This window comes from Podarcis muralis, chromosome 8, assembly GCF_964188315.1.
Source record: "Podarcis muralis chromosome 8, rPodMur119.hap1.1, whole genome shotgun sequence".
NCBI classification, from domain to species: domain Eukaryota; kingdom Metazoa; phylum Chordata; class Lepidosauria; order Squamata; family Lacertidae; genus Podarcis; species Podarcis muralis.
The window spans coordinates 88,765,138-88,785,054 of NC_135662.1; the positions used below are offsets into that span (position 1 = coordinate 88,765,138).

The 19,917-nt window shown below is 44.9% G+C and overlaps 1 protein-coding gene across 4 annotated transcripts in view; it reads left to right on the forward strand.

The window, feature by feature from the left end:
• The window catches only part of SLC24A3 (solute carrier family 24 member 3), a 165,328-nt gene that overhangs the window by 11,900 nt on the left and 133,511 nt on the right, over window positions 1-19,917 (forward strand). For all 4 annotated transcript variants that reach the window (XM_077933542.1, XM_077933543.1, XM_077933541.1 and 1 more), the window contains exon 2: window positions 17,663-17,800. In XM_077933542.1, coding sequence (XP_077789668.1) covers window positions 17,663-17,800 — 138 coding nt within the window. The remainder of the gene's footprint in view (window positions 1-17,662; window positions 17,801-19,917) is intronic.

Consider the following 19,917-nt stretch of genomic DNA (forward strand, 5'->3'; position numbering starts at 1 on the left):
CAATACCCTATCACAACCTCACCATTCTTCATCTTTTGTTTATGGAACTTTGAACAAAAATGCTCCAGCCGAATTTGAAAGGGGTGTGTTGCATGCGTGAGTGCGCATATGTTTTGTGCCAGGAACTTCAGCCATGGGGGACTTAAATTGCAGACCTTCTAAGAACTGAGGTGGAGATGGGCTACTAACAATACTCCTCAATTGTAACTTTCTTCCTTCTGAAATTTGATAAAGACCCAGTTAAGTAGTTCCTGCAGAACCATCTTACTCAGCAAGCAGTTAGTGGCTGCAGATCAGCAGGATTTTTCAAATTAAAGATCTATTTAAATATAGTTTACGTGGGTTTTATTATATAGTAAATGTTTTTACTTCAGCCAGCAGGAGTGATTTTCTCTGCAAGTAGACAGTGTGTGTCTCACCCTCAGAGGGAGAAAAATAATTTGTGTTATATTGGAATCTGCCCAAAAAAATCTGCCCCCAAAATGCAATGGATATCCTTGAAAGGAAACGCACACTTGCAGAGCAGCTGAAAGAGACACAATAAAGATTATGCCAATCAAGCAAGCAGGCTGGAAAGGACATGATGGTCACTGCGAATCCCACATCCCAAGGAGCAGATGGACAGATTCTTGCAATCTAAGCGTGACACTGCAAAGCTGCATCAAAGAGACTGCAAGGGGGCCTGTAGTGTAGGTGAATCCGCAGAGGTGATGATGGGAAAGAGAGTGGCTGGAGTGGCTTTCCAGGGGGAAAGAGGAACAAGAAAGGACAAGCTTGTGTTCTATCCAAAGAAAGACACTGGTAATGTCAGGCCAGCGAGTTACAACATCCCAACCCCTTCTCATTCATAGTTGCACAGTGGACCGGTTTATGCTCATAGAATGGCATCCACTCTAATACAGTCAGCAACATTCATAATGTGGGAAGGTGGATCTGTACTTGTTGTTGGTCAAGGTGCCACGAATTCAGAGATTTAGAAGGAGGCTGAAGTTGGAAAGACTCTAATGCATCTAATCCCAGCATCTCCCCAGAAGGCAAAATAGGGACATGGACCAGGAAACAGGGACTGTCCCTGGTTAATAGGCCATATGGAGCACAAGGAAATGCAGCGTGTGGGTGAGTTATTCACATCGGCTGCTTCCATATCAAGCAATGTACTTTTGAATTGTAGTGTTTATGTCTGGGAAGCATTTTCATAATGCAATCACACATTATGTACTCATGGATTTTTTAGTCATGATGATGCACACAGGAATGAGCCTTGTGAGTGGCAGATGTAAACCTTGATTGACACAAGGGTGGGATGAGCTCTGGCTTGCTTGACCTAAAATGAAGAACCGGCGGACAAATTTGTGGAAGTTCTTTTTCCTTCTTGATCTCAACAGGACTGCAATTTGGCACACACTCTGAATGTGCACGAACTCTTCCGTGCAATTGGGACCCGTGTTAAACGGGCCGTGTACAATTGGGGCGCCTGATCATGTGTGTGCTTATGCATGTCCAGATGCCAGGTGTCAAACACGACTTTCCCAGTGCATGCACAGAGTGTCTCTGAAGCTCTTAGAGCTGAATTGTCTCTTTGCAGCAGCCTCGAGGCATCAGCTGTATTGCACCAGCTGTGTTGCACAGCTTGCAAAGACTAAGCAGCCACACCTTTGTCTTTTGAGGCTAGCTTGAAGTGGTCCCCAGTTAGGTGTCTGTCCTTAGGTGTGACTTCCACCTTTGTCTGCCAGTCACAGCTTCCTATTACAATGCTTTCAGGTTGTGAAGTGCAAAATGTTCCCATGTGACAGAAAAAACTTTTCTGCTGCACTAGGTGGAGTAACTGCTCCTTCCCCTGCCACCAAAACATGGACTTCCTGCCAGGAATGTGCACAGCCAGGATGCTAAAAGCTGTAGGGTGATCACTGATTCTCAGGTCACCACTGACAAGTATTTGATTCAAAATGGATGTAGCATTATCTGACTAAAAACAGTTCTGCAATTCACAAACATAAAACCACAGCCATAATAATGGCAGTAATAGTGTTTCTTCCAACTATGTGGTAGGTAACTGAGAGTCCTCTAAAACAACTGGAGGAATTATAGTAACATAGAAGTGGCAATGTGTTGTTCTGAATTCCTTTTCAAAAGTAGCATCATAGAAGAGTTGTGTTTTCTGTTGACGAGGAGGATTGTAGGGCCAGAGATGGACATGGCGAGCAAGGAATCTGCATGCTTTCACTGGGAACTGTGGTTCACAGCTTGCTAGTGATTCCCTAACATTTAAATGTGTTATTTGAGTAGGAGTGCAATGCTAGAAGACCACAAAATTACGGTGGCAAAAATGTAAAAACATATGTTTGGGATTTGTGGGCTATAGAAATAGGTTTTAAAAATCTGTAACATGCCATACCACCAGGTATCAAGGGAGAAGTTAAAGAGCTTGTAGCTGTAATATGGGTCCTTTGTTAATTTAATCCATGCCCTTATATTCAGGTCACAAGAGTTGCTGGAGGGCATAAGCTTGAGGCAATGTAGGATTCAAATTTGTGTTGTCTGTTAGATATATCCACTTGGACATCTCATTGTCATCTCAACATGTTGAAGGTAAAACTATTTATCTTGCCTCCTAAAATGGCTTTCCAACTCCTCTCAGTATTGTCAGTAGTACCATCCTTCACATCTGTTTGTCAGGCATGCTGGCTTAGCTGCTATCCCTTGACTCTTCTCTCTTGTTTGCTTCCCACATTCAATCTGCTGCCAAGTCATGCTGCTTCTGCCTCTACAACCTTGCAAAACTCCCACCCATTCCTTCTTGTGCCTTGGCTAAAATTGGTTCATCCTCTGGTGGTCATCTGCACCTTGACTGCTGGAACCTTAATCTGCCTGACTCTTTTCTTTCATGCCTCGGTTTTCCCAAAGCACCCCTCTCTCCCCTCCCTCTGGCCATGTGACCTCTTTTAGGTTCCTTCACTGGCTCCCCATCCCCTGCCAGAACCAAGCCAATCTTCTCCTTCTTGCTAAAACTATCCACATCTTTCATGTCTCCCCACCCCAACTCACTCCTATCTTTTGGCTCCTGTTTTATGTTGTGTAGTAGAAACGTTAGTTGTTTTGTCCACCAAGTCCAGGATCATCTGCTGTGAGTGGCTTCAGCTCTCCAAGATCTCAGGCGCAGAGCAGTCTTGGCCATCATCTACTGCCTGATTTCCCCCCATTTTCACCTGAAGAAACCAGGAACTGAACCCTGGGCCTTCTCCATCCACAGAGTGTGCTCTGCCACTAAGCTCAGCCCCCTCTCTTCCACAGCTGCTTGTGACCTCTGCCACCCCAACTCTGCCATTCTCAGCTGAATGAAAGTCTCCAACTCCTTTATGCAACTTCACCCATTTTCCCCATATGCCGAATGCCTCTCGGAACATGTTTGTGATGCCACCTCTGTCTCCCCCTTCAAATTCTTCTTTAAAACTTACCTTTTTCTGTATGGCCTTTCACTTATCCTCTTAGTACTCATTACCACATGTAACCAAGCTTTTGACACATGACATTTCCCAAATTTCATCCTCCTCCCTCCCTTTATTTCTCCATCGTCTGTTTCAGCTTGTAGGCTTTTTGCAGTGCCGGAGACTCTGTTACCAATAATAGCCAGGCAGGCAGATGTTCTGCACAATGAATAGTTTTTCCTGGCCAGTTCCGTCTACCTTTCCCCCTCCCTTGGTTTATACATTGCTATAAATATGCATGCATCGCCAAAGGGGGAGGGGACAAAAGAGAATACAGATTTGCATGAAATTTGTATATGCTAAAGTAGATGTATAGATGCAAATTTAGAAATAGTGATCACTTAAGGAGAAATGCAATGTATCTCAGCATAGTGAGGAAGAGTGTGACCAGATTACAGTATGTGTGAACCTGCTCAGTGTGCTGTCTAGGTGTCCCATGTTGATGGGCAAGTTTGAGGGACTCTCTGCTTCCCTTTCTTTTGGTTCTTTATCTTTAGACTGAATTTAAGCCCTTCAGTCAGAGGGCACCTTCAAACACAAGGCAAAGCATCCCTCTTGTAATTGCTGCAGTGAATTGTGAGAGGCAAAGGCAAAACTCAGCTTGACTCTTGGAAGCTGCCAAAACCCAGGAATATCAACAACAGTTTAGATTTTGCATTTGTAAGAGGTAATTGTTAAGGAAGTGAATGTTCTGATGAAGAGTTATGATTCCCCCAAGCAGTGATGAAATGGTGAAACAGTAAAAGCTAAAAATACTCAAGACACTGATATTTAAATCAGTAATCTCCCCTTGCCTCGAGGAGGAGGAGGAGTTGAGTCCCCTTGTTCCAGATGACAGCAGAAAGCTGCTATGAAAATGAGTAACTTGAGTGAAAGAGAATTAAATGGCGCAGTGCATGGACAGTGGTGACTGTTATAGCAGAGGTGAAGATGCCAGGTTTGTTCCTAGTGGGACAGCTCATTAAGCTGAAAGAAAGCTAATATACATAGTTGTGATACAGTATAGACTTGCAAGGTTGTTTAGGTCATCTGGGGAGGTTCTACTCATGTCAACTCACCCTACAGGATACTAAAGGGTGTTGACCCAAAAACAGGCATTTTTTCCTTGTGCTGTGGAATGCCCTTCCCCCTGATATACATGATGCAGCAACCATCAGTTGCTTCAAGATGTCTTGGGAAGAATTCTCTTTTTGGCCAGGCTTTCCATGACACATAAGATAGGTCCCCACTTTACATGTTTGGAGTTCTCTGAAGTTCTGTTCTGTTAGCTTTTATACACTTTTATGACCTTTTTATACTGCTGTTTTATTGGTTTTGGGTTGTGTTTTTGTTTTAAAGTTTTAAAGATTTATTTTTTGTTTTTTTAGACTGTACATTGCCTTGGCATTTAAAAAATATTAAATGCTCTCTCTCTCTCTCTCTCTCTCTCTGTGTGTGTGTGTGTGTGTGCAAGAAACATCCTGGCACACAGCTTTCTTGGCCAATCTAGGTTAATCTAGGTTATATGTACTCAGAAGTATTTTGCCCTCCATGCTACAATTTTTGAAAGCAGAAAGTTGGAAACTCCAGGACCACTTCATACATCACATTCTTTAGACATTCAGTTAATACATTTAGAAAGAAATTTAGATGGCCATGTGGTTATAAATATGTATGTACATAAGCAGCTGTATGTATGTGTATTGGGAACGGTGAATAATTTTGTTCACTTAACATTTTAATGCAGACGTACCTAATTCACTCTAACTGAACTAATATGCAGACCAAAACACAGCTGTCCTTTGAAATCAATGATGGAGTTCTCTAGCCAAAAGTATACACAAAAATGTGTATATTAGGTGCACACAAAAGTGTACATATACCGAATATTAGAGAAATGTTAAATGAGGCAAGATTGTATACAAAAATACAAACAGTAGGAGAAATATATATATTTTCATGCAGACTCTTAAAAAAAAAAAAGCAAGGCCATCTGAATTTAAGACTGGAAAAATGAGAAACTGACAGAAACCAAAACTGTCAAAACTCTTCCATGGACCTCAGAGTGGTGCACATGGTTCTCCTCCTCCCCATTTTGTGTTCACAACAACCCTGTGAATTAGGTTAGGCTAAGAGATGGTCACCCAGTGAGCTTCATGGCGGAGTGGGGATTTGAACATGGTCAACACACTCTAACTATTATTATTATTATTATTATTATTATTATTATTATTATTATTATTATTATTTAGGGTTACCATATTTGGAAGATCGAAAAAAGAGGGCAGACAGTGAGTGGTGGTGGTCGGGTGATTGGTGGCAGCGGCAGCAGGGTGTTCGGGTGATTGGCAGTGGTAGCGATTGGTGGCAATTGGGGTGATCAGGTGATCGGTGGGGGCTGAGTGATTGGACAATCGGTGGCAGTGGGCGATCAGGCGATCTATGGCAGTGTTGGCAGGGCGAGTGGGTGATCAGCGGCGGGTGAGTGATTGGGTGATCAGTGGCGGCGGCGGCCAAGTGTGCAGGTGAGCGGGTGAGCGGTGGCGGCAGGGCCACTGGGCAATCAGCGGTAGTGGGGTTGGCAAGTGGGCAGCGGGGCAGTGGTAATCTTGGGGAGGGGGTTGGGTTAAGATTCTCCCCTGGAGGCCACCATCTTCCGCCCAGACTGCTTGCCCGCTCACTCAGGCCTCAGCTTTGTCTGCCTGCCTGGGCGCCGCCTCCTCCACGGTGGCTCCACGGTGGTGGCATGGCCTGTGGGGGCTCCCGCCAGGCCTGGGTCTGGAGGTGCCTGAAGGGAGGAGGAAGAGGGAGGCCTCATGCGGCTCTTAACTTGGGAGAGGGAGAAGCGGGACCTGCTCAGCTGGCCAGCCAGACTGATGGACGGATTGATCACCCAGTCCCTCAGTGTATGCAAAAGAAAAACCACAGACATTTTCCAAAATATAAAAAATCTGCCTGGATGATGCTTTCACCTTTGGAATCCTGGGCGTGTCTGGGGAAATCTGAGCATATGGCACCCTATTATTATTATTATTACTACTACTACTACACCACACTGGCTCTTCTTCCCTTCCCTTTTGCCATTTCTCCAGTCTTCAGAGACACTGTGTGGGGCCCCTGGTTGCTAAAGAAAAGAAAAAGGAGGAAAAGTGCATAATACCCAAAGTGTGTGACTATTTTCTCCAAGAGTTGAACTTGGGAAACACCATTTGGAAGTTCTCATAATAAGACATTGGAAGGGTATAGTGCTAATAGACAGGCCCTTGTGACTTCATGAATCCGCTCCCAGCATCCTTACTGTAGTTTTGCAACTCCAATTGTATTGTGCCTTTAAAATGGAGTGAATGAATGCAAAAATGTATATGTGGTGCTTTAAAACAGTCTTTGAAAGGCAGACTGCCTTCCTGAGGCACGAGGAAGATGGATGTCTGAACCAGTGTTTGATTTGCTGGAGTGAGCATCTGTCGTTTATATTGCAAATGTGGGAAGAAACATCAGAGGAGAAAAATCTGCCACAACTCTGTTTTGTTGTTGTAAACACTCTAAAGTTGTGCAGCCTGTTCTATTCCTGATTTTCTCTCCTCCCACTAACGTCAATTAATCTAATTGAAGGAGCTGCACATTTCACATTTCTGTTTCTGTGAAGTATTTGCATACATTTAAGGCTGTAGATTCTTATTTTTATTTTTGGGAGCATTGATTAGACTCCAGCAATTCATTCAACACAGGGTAGCTTTTGAAGAGTATTTGGGAACGCATTGACATTGCAGAATGCTTACCCTCCAACTCTCCCAACTGAGAGCAGTAGCACCCCCATCTTCCAGTCCCCACACATTTAAAGAAGCACCTATATGCCTCTGATAGTTAAAGCCAATACCTAGACACTACAAAAAAGCCATCTCAGTGTCTGAAAGGAAAATTCAGAGGGAAGAATAAAATTCATGCTTGCGTTTGCCTATTGAGCTAGACATTCACCTTGCTTTAAACTTTGACCTAGATGCTTTCTGAGGTTTCTTCTGATTTCCTTCCATTCCTTCCATTCCTAATCTCCATGATGCATGCATATGAAACAACCCGTTTTTGAAATCTTGCATTCATTGTGAGACAGTTTTTAAAGAAACAAACTTTGTCAAAGCTCTGTGGAATATTCGGAGATGATTCTCTGATTGTATGTGGTTTTATCTTTGTTTTTTTAAAAAAAATAATTTTTAATAATGATGATGATGATGATAAAAGATAAAGTGAAATTGTTGTGCAATTCTGATCTTGGATGACCCTCTGAAACTATGTACCATGGAACACAACAGGAAGCTCCTGTCTTTCGCAATGTCTTACCTTTCCCAGAAGAATGTTCCAAATTCCATAGATGTGAGGGAGTGAAAATGAGGGAGTGTAAATGATGGCACAGAATCCTCCTTTCTGCATATATAATAGTGGTATGACAAGGGGGAAACTAGGCTAAACCCTTATCCTTGGCATGCTAGTTTTGTTCATTCAAACCTACAGCACCCCTATATTTTGCCCAAAGTAGTAAATACCCTCTCCTTGGTTGTTAAGGAGACATTAGATTCAGTCTGCACTTAAAAGTTAATCTGTCAATTTCTCACTTTCCCAAACAATATGAGAAGTGAAACATAGAACCAGCCTTCAAAATTCACACATCTGAAATTTGTAATGCAGTTCTCCAACTTGAATAAAAATGCATAGATTGGGAGAAAGTGTGCATAAAAATTAATATTTTGGTGAAAATAACATACAAAAATGGATTATATTAGGGAGAATTACCTGAAAAGTGTGTATGCTAGCCAAAACTGCACACAGATGTATTCCTTAGGTAAAATTTACACTAAAATGTTGAAGAATTTTCATTGTTGCAGCACTGTGGCGAACTGAATTTCGGATAGGAATTGAGAGAACCAAAATGGAGAGATTTTTCCATTACTATTGGTTGTACATCTAGTTATTGTTGCCCTAAGTTTTGTGAAAGTGCTTCCCTTTGCTGCTACCCTCAAAGGAAGAAAAGTGCAGGCGAGAATAGATGTTAAACTGTGCATGACTCCTGAAAAGGTATGTCTGTGTCTTGTCCGCCTAGTTTCACAGTTCATAGAACCTCCGTGGCGGCAAAGGAGAGCCAGGGATCCTGCCAACACTTGACAATCCTTCGTTGAAACTTGCAGTGATTCTGCAATGCTGCAGTAACACATCATTCTTTTGTACCATTTGACTGGCCAGTGTTCAGTGTGCCCTGTGCTAGCATGGGCTTCTTCTTTCCTGCATGTTCTTTTCAATGTGTGCAGTAAGTTTGTTTGGGCAGATTCTGGAATAGCACAAGTTAATGTCACTGCACAATATTGTTTGGGCTAGATGGTTTTTCCACCAGATGAAGACAGTTGTTTCATGCTTCCTACTCTCATGTGCGCCCTTGGGTAGCCTTTTAAGGAAACAGTTTCCTCATGACGGGAGAGTGCTGGAGCCTCAACTTGTGCACTTCCAAGTTGAACAGAGTTGCAGCCAAATATAGATAAGAAGTTAGTATGGGAGCACCTTATTACTCTCAGTGAATTCAGGTTTTAAGGGCCAGATAAGTTGTGCGTTAGGGTACTAAAAGAAGTTGCAGATGTAATCTCAGAGACCGTTTATGATTTTTGAAAATTCTTGGAGAACAGGTGAAGTGCTGTTAGATTGGACAGAGGCAAATGTTGGATCCATCTTTAAGAAGAGGGGGAAACAGGATCTAGGCAACTACTAACTGGTCAGGGTGATGCCAGCGCTTTCCAGTGCACTTTCCCATATCTTGCCTTACTGCAAAAATTCTGGACATTTTTTAAAAATAGGGGTTTTTTGCACAAGAGCCCCAGATCCACTTTAGCTGCATAATCCACAGTATTCCTGTTGTTGGGTGAGATGAAGCTACTGTTGGATTTGCAGCCATGAAACAGGACATTCTGGGGGCACGGAGGGGCTGAGCTGGCCTGGGATCAGTTGGATCCCGAATTGGTTCCACTGCTCTTGTGTGATGGTATGGGGGCAGGGCCAGTCCAGGCCCTCTTTCTGCGTAGCTTGCGGCTGGCACAGCATTCTCTCTGCCCATCCTCCTACCATTCGTGTGGTGGGGCTGCAGGTGTGGTGGCCCCTCCACCCTGCTCCGTCCCAGGGGGATATTTGCATGGCATTATGATCTCATTTTTATAACAAATATTACACAGAAACAGAATAAATTTGTTTGCTGTTGCTCCAAAGGGCAGGACTCAAGCCAGTTGGTTCAAATTACATGAAAAGGAATTTGGAGCAGACATGAGGAAGAACATCTTGATGGCAGGGATGAGGGAGTGGGGTGGAAATTTTTCCAATGCTTTATTTTTCCACCAAACGTTTTCCATTTCCTAAGTTCATTAGTAGCAATGAATGGATGCCAAGTGCCAAAGGCAATATTGGGCAAGCTTGGCAGTTTCAAAGTTGTAATGAATGTTTTTCAGGTGATTATCCCTGACAGACCTGTGAGTCAGCCTACCACGCAGAGTTCTCCAGGATGCTAAAATTTATTAAGTGTGCCAACAGCCTTCAGTACTTTTGGGGTTTCCCTCCACTTAAATTTAAACATTGCAAGAGAAGTTCATGCTATTGCCTTCAAATGTTTACAAGTATTTTAATAAAATGTTTCTACATAATATAACATTTAAACCATATTAAGTGGGCCTCAAATATTTCAGGTCAAATACTTGAGGTCTATTGGGACCAAAAAATTAACATGGGGTGGGGTACTTTTTAAAAAACTATGTTTACTAAATACAAGTAAAATAAACATACTAAACTAGAAAATTAGGGTTGCCATGTGTTTTCTTTTCCCAGGACATGTCCTTTTTCTCATGGGTAGAGTCATCATAGGGATCCATAGTTAAAAGTAGAAGTCGGCAAATATGTCCTCTTTTTTGCTCTTCAAAATATGGCAACCCTAATACTAGATTATTTGCAACAACATCAGAAATGTTGATGCAACTGATAATTTCGCAGTGCAAATGGCTTCAGATCCCTCCCTATAGTGAGTTTTCCCTCCTATACCAAATAGCAGTTTGGATGAGGGGATTTTCATTAGGATCATAGGGAAAGGGTTCAGGATTCCAGCCAAGCAGCTATGTCTTTTTATCCATTTTCCCTCCCCGTTTTTCCATTTTTCTCCCTGCTCCCACCATCAGTCAGCATCTCATGCACATTCACAACACAACTGAATGAGGACGAAGTGTGCTCAATGTGTGTGAGATGCTGACTGATGCGTGAGTCCTGTCCTCCCCTTTTAAGCCCCCCCCCATTATTTTGTATACTTCTTCAAACCTTGGGGTTCCTCTAAATGTGCTGAGACCTCCCTGAGCCAGTGTGGTGTAGTGGTTAAGAGCGGTAGTCTCGTAATCTGGGGAACCGGGTTTGCGTCTCCTCTCCTCCACCTGCAGCTGCTGGGTGACCTTGGGCCAGTCACACTTCTCTGAAGTCTCTCAGCCCCATTCACCTCACAGAGTGTTTGTTGTGGGGGAGGAAGGGAAAGGAAATTGTCAGCCGCTTTGAGACTCCTTCGGGTAGTGATAAAGCGGGATATCAAATCCAAACTCTTCTTCTTGTGTGTGGATGGTGGTATTTTGGCTACATAAGGATCCATAGTTGCACAATTAATTCACCATTAGTGTATACATAACACCAGTGCTTTTTTCTCCTTAAAAAAATGTTTAGGGGTCCTCTCATTTTGACTCAAGAAAATCACCATTTTATAGTTCAAATCAGGAAAAATAAATACAGTAAATGGAAAAAAGCACTGCCTTTAGCTCAGCATCCCACCCAAAAAAAGAGGGTGGGAGACTGTGGTCCCTCAGCGGCTCGGTGTTAAGAAGTAGCAGCAGCACTAGCGTCAAGGTGTGCTGGGGACTCCATGTCCGTGAGGGGCGGTGGGGGGAGAGAGGAGAGTCGCCTGCACAGGCACCCCCATGCATCCCTTGTGCCCTCTGACAGAGCCTCTGCTCAACATCTCCCGCCTCGGGGACACCCGTCCTGAGCCGCTGAGAGGCCGCCCAGCCTCCAGGCTGCTGCCATGCAGCCTTAGGTGCCCGCCCGCCTAGGGAAAAGTTGTGGGGGGGGCACGGAGAGAGAGGACGCCCCTGGCAGCGTCCCCTCAGCAGCGGTGGAGCAAGCCGATCAGGCGCCTGGGGCGGTGCGTGTGCCCTGCACCCAGGGGCAAGCCGGGGCAGGACGCTCCATAGGGCCTCTGAAAAGTCTGCCTGCCTCCTCCCACTCAGCCACCCTACAGCCATTTGGGCAGCGCGGAGCCGGTGCGTGTGCTGCAGGCCCTGCGGTGAGTGCCCCCCAGCATTCTGTCACCCCCCTCAGTGGTGACACACGGGGTGGACCGCCCCCCCGCCCCCTTCCTCCAAAGCCCAGCCAGAAACCCCAACTAAATACGATGTGCTAAGGGGGGGGGGGAAGGAACCCACCCACAAAGAGGGCGTCTCATGCTCTTTCTGCAGGGCTCCTAAGCTACCAAATCCCCGCTGCTACGCCTCCAAATGTGTAGGGGTACGCATACCCCTGCGTCCCCCCCCCCCAGAAAAAGCACTGCATAACACCTTCCGCTATGTGACATGCCATTGTGCTGTGTCAAGGCAAAAGAGGAGTTCTGTTGGAATTAGGACTGTGCCTCTGGGAAGGGTTTTGAAACTTTTTAATTCTCAAAGGCACCCTTGTCCCTGGCATTCAGAATCGTTCTCTGGCAAGTCCCGACCGTATGCCTTTTGTTATGACCTGCCACTTCAGAATTCCTTTGCTTCACGTGTGACTTCCCTGAGGTCACTTTCAAAAAGGAATCTCCTGAGTAATCACTGACACTCATCTGAATGGCAGGTGCAAACCTGCAGAAAAGAGGCACAGGTTGATCTGAGTTCTGCTGCTTAAGGTGGCCTTCCGTAAGAGGTAACCGCTCTGCCCTGTTGCCTTCCAGCTGGGTTCCAGGCGACTGTACTGCCCAGTAGGAACACAAACTGAAGTGCTGTGCTTATTTCTTGCAGTATGCTCAGGCCGTTAAACAACAACAACAACAACAACAACAACAACAACAACAACAACAACAACAACAACTCTGAGGGCTTCTTGTTTTTCTTGTTTGGTATGAAAACTTCTGACCATGATTCTTGTTCTTATTTAAATTTCTGTACTGCCCTTCATCTGAATATCACAGGGTGGTTTACAATATAAAAACACAAAAATACATACCATAATAACAAAAAATATACCCCTCTCCCAGTTAAAAGGCCATATATTGTGCAATTATCCAAAGGCCTAGGAGCAGAGCAATGTTTTTGCCTGGCCCCTAAAGAGATCTAATGAAGACACCGGGTGACCCTCCCTAGGGAGAGCATTCCACAAGCAGGGAGTCCCCACACAAAAGGCCTGCTCTCATGTTGCCCCCCCTCTAGTCCTCTCACGGAGGGCCTCAGACGATGATTGCAGGGTCTGGGTCAGTTCATATGGGGAAAGGTGGTCTTTGAGATATTGCACTCCTGATAGCTATTATGATTATTATTCACTCTGACAGCTAGTTGTTTATATGCCTGGCAGTATTTGTGGTCCCCAAGGATTGGACAGCCAAAGCCATAGGCTTAGGGCCCCAGGCATACATTTAAAAAAATATTCTGGGAGATTACATGATAGATAGCAAAGTTAAAAAGTGTAACATTAGTGTTCTTGGTGGACTGATCACTGTTGGTGAAATCTGGAATGAGTTTAGAACGGCTGTGGCCTTGGCCAGGTTGCAGACACTCCTGTTGTGTGATGGTGCCATGGCTCAGAAGCTGTAGTGCAGGCAGGTCCAACCGGTCGATCGCGATCTACCGGTCCATCACGGGGCGTCCCTGGTCGATCCTGCTCAATCGTGTGATCCTGATCTATGCCCCCCTAAAAGCTGAACAACTTTGGTCAATCCAGTGGGTAGTTCACTTCCAGTTTTTTTTTAGTGGGAGTAGATCACAGTCTCTTGGGGGTTGGACATGACTGCTGTAGCGCAAGAAAAGCTCCAACTGCTGCTGCCCAATGAGGAATGGCTGACCAGAGACCCGTGCCTCTCATTTTCTCCTCCCTGTCAGCAGCGCACAGTGACATTTATGTATTACAGTGGTACCTCGGGTTACATACGCTTCAGGTTACATACGCTTCAGGTTACAGACTCCGCTACCCCAGAAATAGTGCTTCAGGTTAAGAACTTTGCTTCAGGATGAGAACAGAAATCGTGCTCCGGCGGTGCGGCAGCAGTGGGAGGCCCCATTAGCTAAAGTGGTGCTTCAGGTTAAGAACAGTTTCATGTTAAGAACAGACCTCCAGAACGAATTAAGTGCTTAACCCGAGGTACCACTGTAAATGCAAAACCATCTGCAGAGGCGCTGCTTTGTCAGGCCTGCTCCGCTCACTAAGCTTCTGAGTCAGCTGATCTCTGATTTGTGCAGTGTGTTCCTGTACATGCCTTCTCAGCAGTAACTTAATGTGCCTCTGTGTGATTGTGGTGGGGTGTGCGTGTGTGTGTGTGTGTGTGTGTGTGTGTGTGTGAAAATGTGGCAACTGTACTGAATTGTCACACACATTGTTTCCGCCTACTTATATTGTCTGGAGTGGAGTTAGAACTTGAACCCACACACTATTCCACTCGTCCACATTTAGAGAAAAGGTGGGCACGAGCAGGAGTGGTTGCATCCCTTTTTGTTTATTGATTCCACTTCTGGAGAGCCAGTGTGGTGTAGTGGTTAAGAGCGGGAGTCTCGTAATCTGGGGAACCGGGTTCGCGTCTCCGCTCCTCCACCTGCAGCTGCTGGGTGACCTTGGGCCAGTCACACTTCTCTGAAGTCTCTCAGCCCCACTCACCTCACAGAGAGTTTATTATGGGGGAGGAAGGGAAAGGAGAATGTTAGCCGCTTTGAGACTCCTTCGGGTAGTGATAAAGCAGGATATCAAATCCAAACTCTTCTTCTCTTTTTCTGTGCCTTTAAGTGCAACCTGACACACAGATTTAGTAGTGGATGTTGTTCTTGGTGTGGAGTTATTATTATTTTTTTATAATAATATTTATTGAAAGTTTTAAGCAATAAACAGACAAAGATAAACATACAAAACATACAAGCAAAACATAGGGTAAAGAAAAAAAAGAAAGAAAAAGAGAAAAGAAATAACACAATATCAACTATTTAAATATCAAATTTTCATAGCTTTTTGGACCTCCTCACATCTCCCTTTCCTGTGTTCCCGATTATAAATTTATAAGCAGCAATTTATCACCTTGTTTCCATACTTATGTTATAATTTTCAAATACTATGTATCCATCTTTACATATTTTTATCATATACTTAAAAACCTAATTTAGACATGGTATTACTCCAGATTACTTCTTTTTTTCTTAAATATCACTTATTCTCATATTTCTTACAGTTCAGTTATTAGTGCCATGTTATTTTCTATCCTGCATTTTCTTAACATTCATACAGCTTATAGTATTTTTGCAAATAGTCCTTAAACTTTTTCCAATCCTCTTCCATTGTCTCTTCTCCCAAATCTCGAATTCTGCCAGTCATTTCTGCCAATTCCATGTAGTCTATCAGTTGCGTCTGCCATTCTTCCAGCGTGGGCAAATCCTGGGTCTTCCAATGTTTAGCAATAAGAATTCTTGCTGTTGTTGTTGCATATAGAAAGAAAGTTCTATCTTTCTTTGGCACTCTCTGGCCTACAATGCCCAGGAGAAAGGCCTCTGGTTTCTTAGGAAAGGTATACTTAAATACCTTTTTCAACTCGTTATAAATCATTTCCCAGAAAGCCTTGACCCTTGGGCACGTCCACCAGAGGTGAAAAAAAGTCCCTTCAGCTTCCTTACATTTCCAACATTTATTATCAGGCAAATGGTATATTTTTGCGAGCTTGACTGGAGTCATGTACCACCGGTATATCATTTTCATAATATTTTCTTTCAGGGCATTACATGCCGTAAATTTAACACCGGTGGTCCACAAACGTTCCCAGTCAGCAAACATGATGTTATACCCAATGTCCTGTGCCCATTTAATCATAGCTGATTTGACCGTTTCATGTTCTTGGTGTGGAGTTAGGTGTTGGGAAGAAAACAATTCTGCATTTCTGAGCACAGGCTGCTGCTCAGCGTACAGGGGCAGGGTGTGTTAAAAGTAGATGCAAACAGTTGCTTTATGTGTCTGCTCCGATCTTGTGTGGCCAGACCTGTCCAACTGCTCTGCTGCTGAGTCATGTGTTTTCCCCAGAGGCTGAGAGGGGAAAAAGCCCCATGGGAAGCAGATGTGTGGGGAAGGAAGAGCTGCTGTGTTTTAACTGAAGGGAGAAAGAGCAAAACTCTATTTTTTGAAACGGAAACTTGGCACAAAGCTCCTCTAACACTTTGCCAAAAGGGGTTGAACTATGGGCTGTGCTGCGCACGGTGGACACCCTACTGTTCCCCCCCCCCAGCATGTTCAGCTCTGCCAGATGTTACTGGCACATGAGCATGCACTTTCTGCTTAATCAGAGCAGCATGCAAGTTTCCAGGATGAGCAGCTCAAGCAAAAATAAAAACCCTTGGAGAGGTGCCATGTGTTTGCATTGATGCTGCCAAGGCAGAGTTTTGCTCACCAGCCTCTCTTTCTTCTAAAGCAAGGCAGAGAATGAAGGCAGTGCAGAAGTGGAATGGTCCACTACAGATGATCACTACACATGTCTACTTACTTGTGCCTCATAGCCTCAAAAACCTGAGAAACAGTCTTCCTGCAATCCTGAAAACATTATATAGGCAAATTTGTTAGATGAGCATAACAGGGTTTTTCCAAGTTCCATTTTGTCCATCATTTTGCTTCCAACAAACAGCGAGTTGCCACTATAATGCTCTTTGCTTTACGAAGTCTCTAACTATTTTGTTTCAGTTTTATTGGCTCAGTCAATACCTAGGAGAAAGTCAAACCCTCATGGTCCTTTTGCTTGTGTAAGGAAGGACCATATACCTGAATAACAGAACACCTGCCTCAGGTACATAAGCACCCCCTGCAGTTCAATCCCTGATATCCAGATCTAGCTGAATGAACAGTGGACGGACTCCCTTGGGAGGTTGTGGGCTCTCCTTCACTGGAAATTTTTAAGTAGAGGTTGGATGGCCATCTGTCATGGATGCTATGGCTGAGATTCCTGCATTGCAGGGGGTTGGACTAGATTGCCCTTGAGGTCCCTTCCAATGCTATAATTCAATGATGGGTTTCCGGGGGGGGGGGGGGGGCGTTCAAAAGGTCTTTGGTTGAGCAAAGGCCAGATGAGTGGTATTGACTTGTTTCAAATTAGGTATGATTCCCTGTCAATTTTTGTTAGTTTCCCCAACTAGATGCCCTTGTACGTTTCAGCCATCGCAATTTGCGCAATTATTTTGTCTCTTTTAGGGGCTGGCTCAGTTGTTTTGCTTAGTCCTCATCCCACCCTGTGCTGTTTCTGTGACTCACATCTCTTTTTGAGCCCACCTCCGAGTCTGCCAGCCTACTTGGGCAATATGGAAACTCGCCACATCATGCTAACCTTATCACAGATATCAACATATGGACCTCCCTCACCACCAATTTTTTACACCTCTGCTTGTCCTATCCCCAATATTCTTAACTAGGAACCATATTGGCATTATTGCACCAGCAGCTTTCCTGGGAGAGAATGTACATGTTTAAAGAGGAACTGAATGTTGCCAGAGTTCAACCTCTGTCCAAATACCAAAAGGGCAATCCCACCAGTAATGCAGCATGCCTGTACTGGGGCAGGCTCATGTTTTGGATATAGAAAGCTCCATGACACCTTCTCAGTTCTAACACCTGTCTCCAGTCCTTACTGCCAGCACAATGTACAGTTACTATGCATAGGAGATCCCACATTGCTGAAAAAACTAACTTTTGTAACAGAAGGATATAAAATCTAGATTAATAAGTGTGGTAACGTGTGAGGTCACTGTAGGAAAGGTGCCATAGGTCTACACTGATCACCCCTTCATGCCACCTTCATGCCACCCTCTACCTACTTTTATCCTTGCACTATGTAAGTAAAAGCAGAGCACAGTGGTGCAACTTATTGCCCGCTTCGTTGAATTAATGTGATACTCTGTTCAGTTGTGTTCCTCACTCTTACATTTACCGTGGTACTTTTCCCTCTGTAGGTTATGATGTTCTGAACACTGCTTTGGAAACTAGTGACAAGTGGATTGGGCGACGGCTACTGCTGGAAGTGGAGGAGAATGTTACAGATAACCCTGAAGAGACAGAGCATCCAAATCACAAAAACTGCACTGAACCAGGTAGGATCAGCTTTCTCCTGCCCCTCACATGCTTACAGCTGGTTTGCCAAGCAGTAGAGCTCTAGAATTGCAGACACACGACTCTCATGCATTTTTGTTCCTTTTTAGCTTTATAATCACATAGGTCTTGGATTTATTTGGAGCATGAATAAATCCCTCTCAATTTGAACTCAAGAGGATAAGACTAGTAGAATTTCAGGTGTTGCAGCTGTATCATAGTTGATATATATGAATGTGGAGTGCAATGGTTTTTAAACTGGAAATATGTTGATATTATTGCACGGGTGCTGTTCTCTTATTATGATCTGAAAATGTGATATGGGCACTGCAGTTTGAAGATGCAATTTAAATAGAGTTTGAGGAGAGGGCATGATTAATAGTAATTCCTATTCTTGTTTTTCAAAGCTACTTCTGATTCTTCTTTTTTAATGGATTTATTTCTCTTTCACCTTAATGAAAACTGAGACCCATTTACAGTATCTTTGCTGCAGAGAATTGTTGAAGTCCTTCTTATGCATAAAACCTAAGGTTCTGTTGCTGTTTTTCCTACAATGATCATGAGTCATGTTTGTTTTGCCTGAACTTTATATTCTGCCTTTCTTTGATGAGGAGTTCTCCAACTCAGACTCCCAGAAAAATGAATGGGACTTGAGAAGAGCACTTGATTGTCGCCCTAAAGATTGCCTTGTCTGGGATTTCAAGGGTGAAATCGCCATCTTGGGGGCGGGGGGAATCACCGAAATATCCTGGGGTTTCTGTTTGCGAAGCCCACGTGGTTCACCATTTTGCTGGTGGTGGCCTGAGGGCTGGTCAGGGCAGCAGTGGTGCTCCCAGGTGGCGGAGCAGGAGCAGGAGGTGGCAACGGGGGGCACTCATCTCCTGGCGGAGGTGGCAGTGCTTCAGTTTGTGGCGCCCCAGCCGTGCTGCCCATGTGGTCCTGCCTTTGCCCCCTCAGCAACGGAGGGTGTGCAAGAACAAAAGTGAGGGCCAAGGCAGAGGCTAGTGCAGCCAGCAGCCTGCGAGCATGCTCTGCTCCTCTCCTCTCTGCCTGCCTGCTCACTTCCTCCTTGGCCTTGGCAGAGCGGCTGTGTGTGCCCAGGGCAGCAAAGGCCAAGCGATCGACAGGAGCACAGAGTGGAAGCAGAGCCCCCTGTTGCTGCCCAGCCCTCACCTTGGTTGATGGGGTCAGCACACCAGCTGTTTCTGGTGGCGCTTAACTTGCTGCTCTTGCAGAAGGTGGGAAGCTGGCGGAGGCAGTGAGAGCACATGTGTGCTCTGTTCCTCCTCAGGGAAGATTGTGAGGCAGTCTGCTCCATGCATCCAGTCTGATTTGTGGCATGTAGCCAACACCTATGTTTGCTGGGAAGCAGGTCTCGTTGGAGTCAGCGTAGGGCACATTCCCAAGGAAACCTGTCTAAGACTGCAGCCTCCCCTCCCCACCCCCGCCTCAAAGGTTCTTTAAGGGCTACATGCCAGGCAGAAGTTCAGCAGATCAGTTGCACTGCATTTGTGAATGGATGTGGTTGGCGTGTGTGTTTGAGAGAGGGGGTGGCTTGTTCTGTCTCTTACCACTGGTATGCTGCAGCTAACACTTTACCCCTAAGAATAAGATTTTCACCCCATGCTAGAAGGTGCAGCTGCCCATGATGTTTCTTGAATCCAAGGTTGCCGTCTTCCGTTGTCTGTGTCTTTTTCAGTGGTTATAAGAGCGATGGGAAGGTGCATAATGCAGTCCTGTCAGAGGGAGGGTTAACTATCTTGGAATATAGGTTTGGGTGGGAAACACTTTTGGGGAAATGTCCTCATGGCAAAATCTCTCTGTGTATGGAAGGAGGCGGCAGACACCAGGATCCTGACCAAGCCTGATGTCTCATTCCCCAAGCTGGGCAAGCGTGTCCTGGGCATGGGGAACGAGGCACTGCCAGCATCCCGGAGCCTGAAACAGGAGGGCTCTTGAACCCTGGCAGAGGCCGACTGGGGAATGAGGCACGAGGCTCTGCCAGGACCTGGAGCCCTGCTGCCTCTTTCCCTGAGCATGTGCAGAGCGCCTCCCCTTTCCCCACTCGGCTGTCCCTCTTCCAACCATTTATAGACAGTGAGCACCAGCACCTTATTTT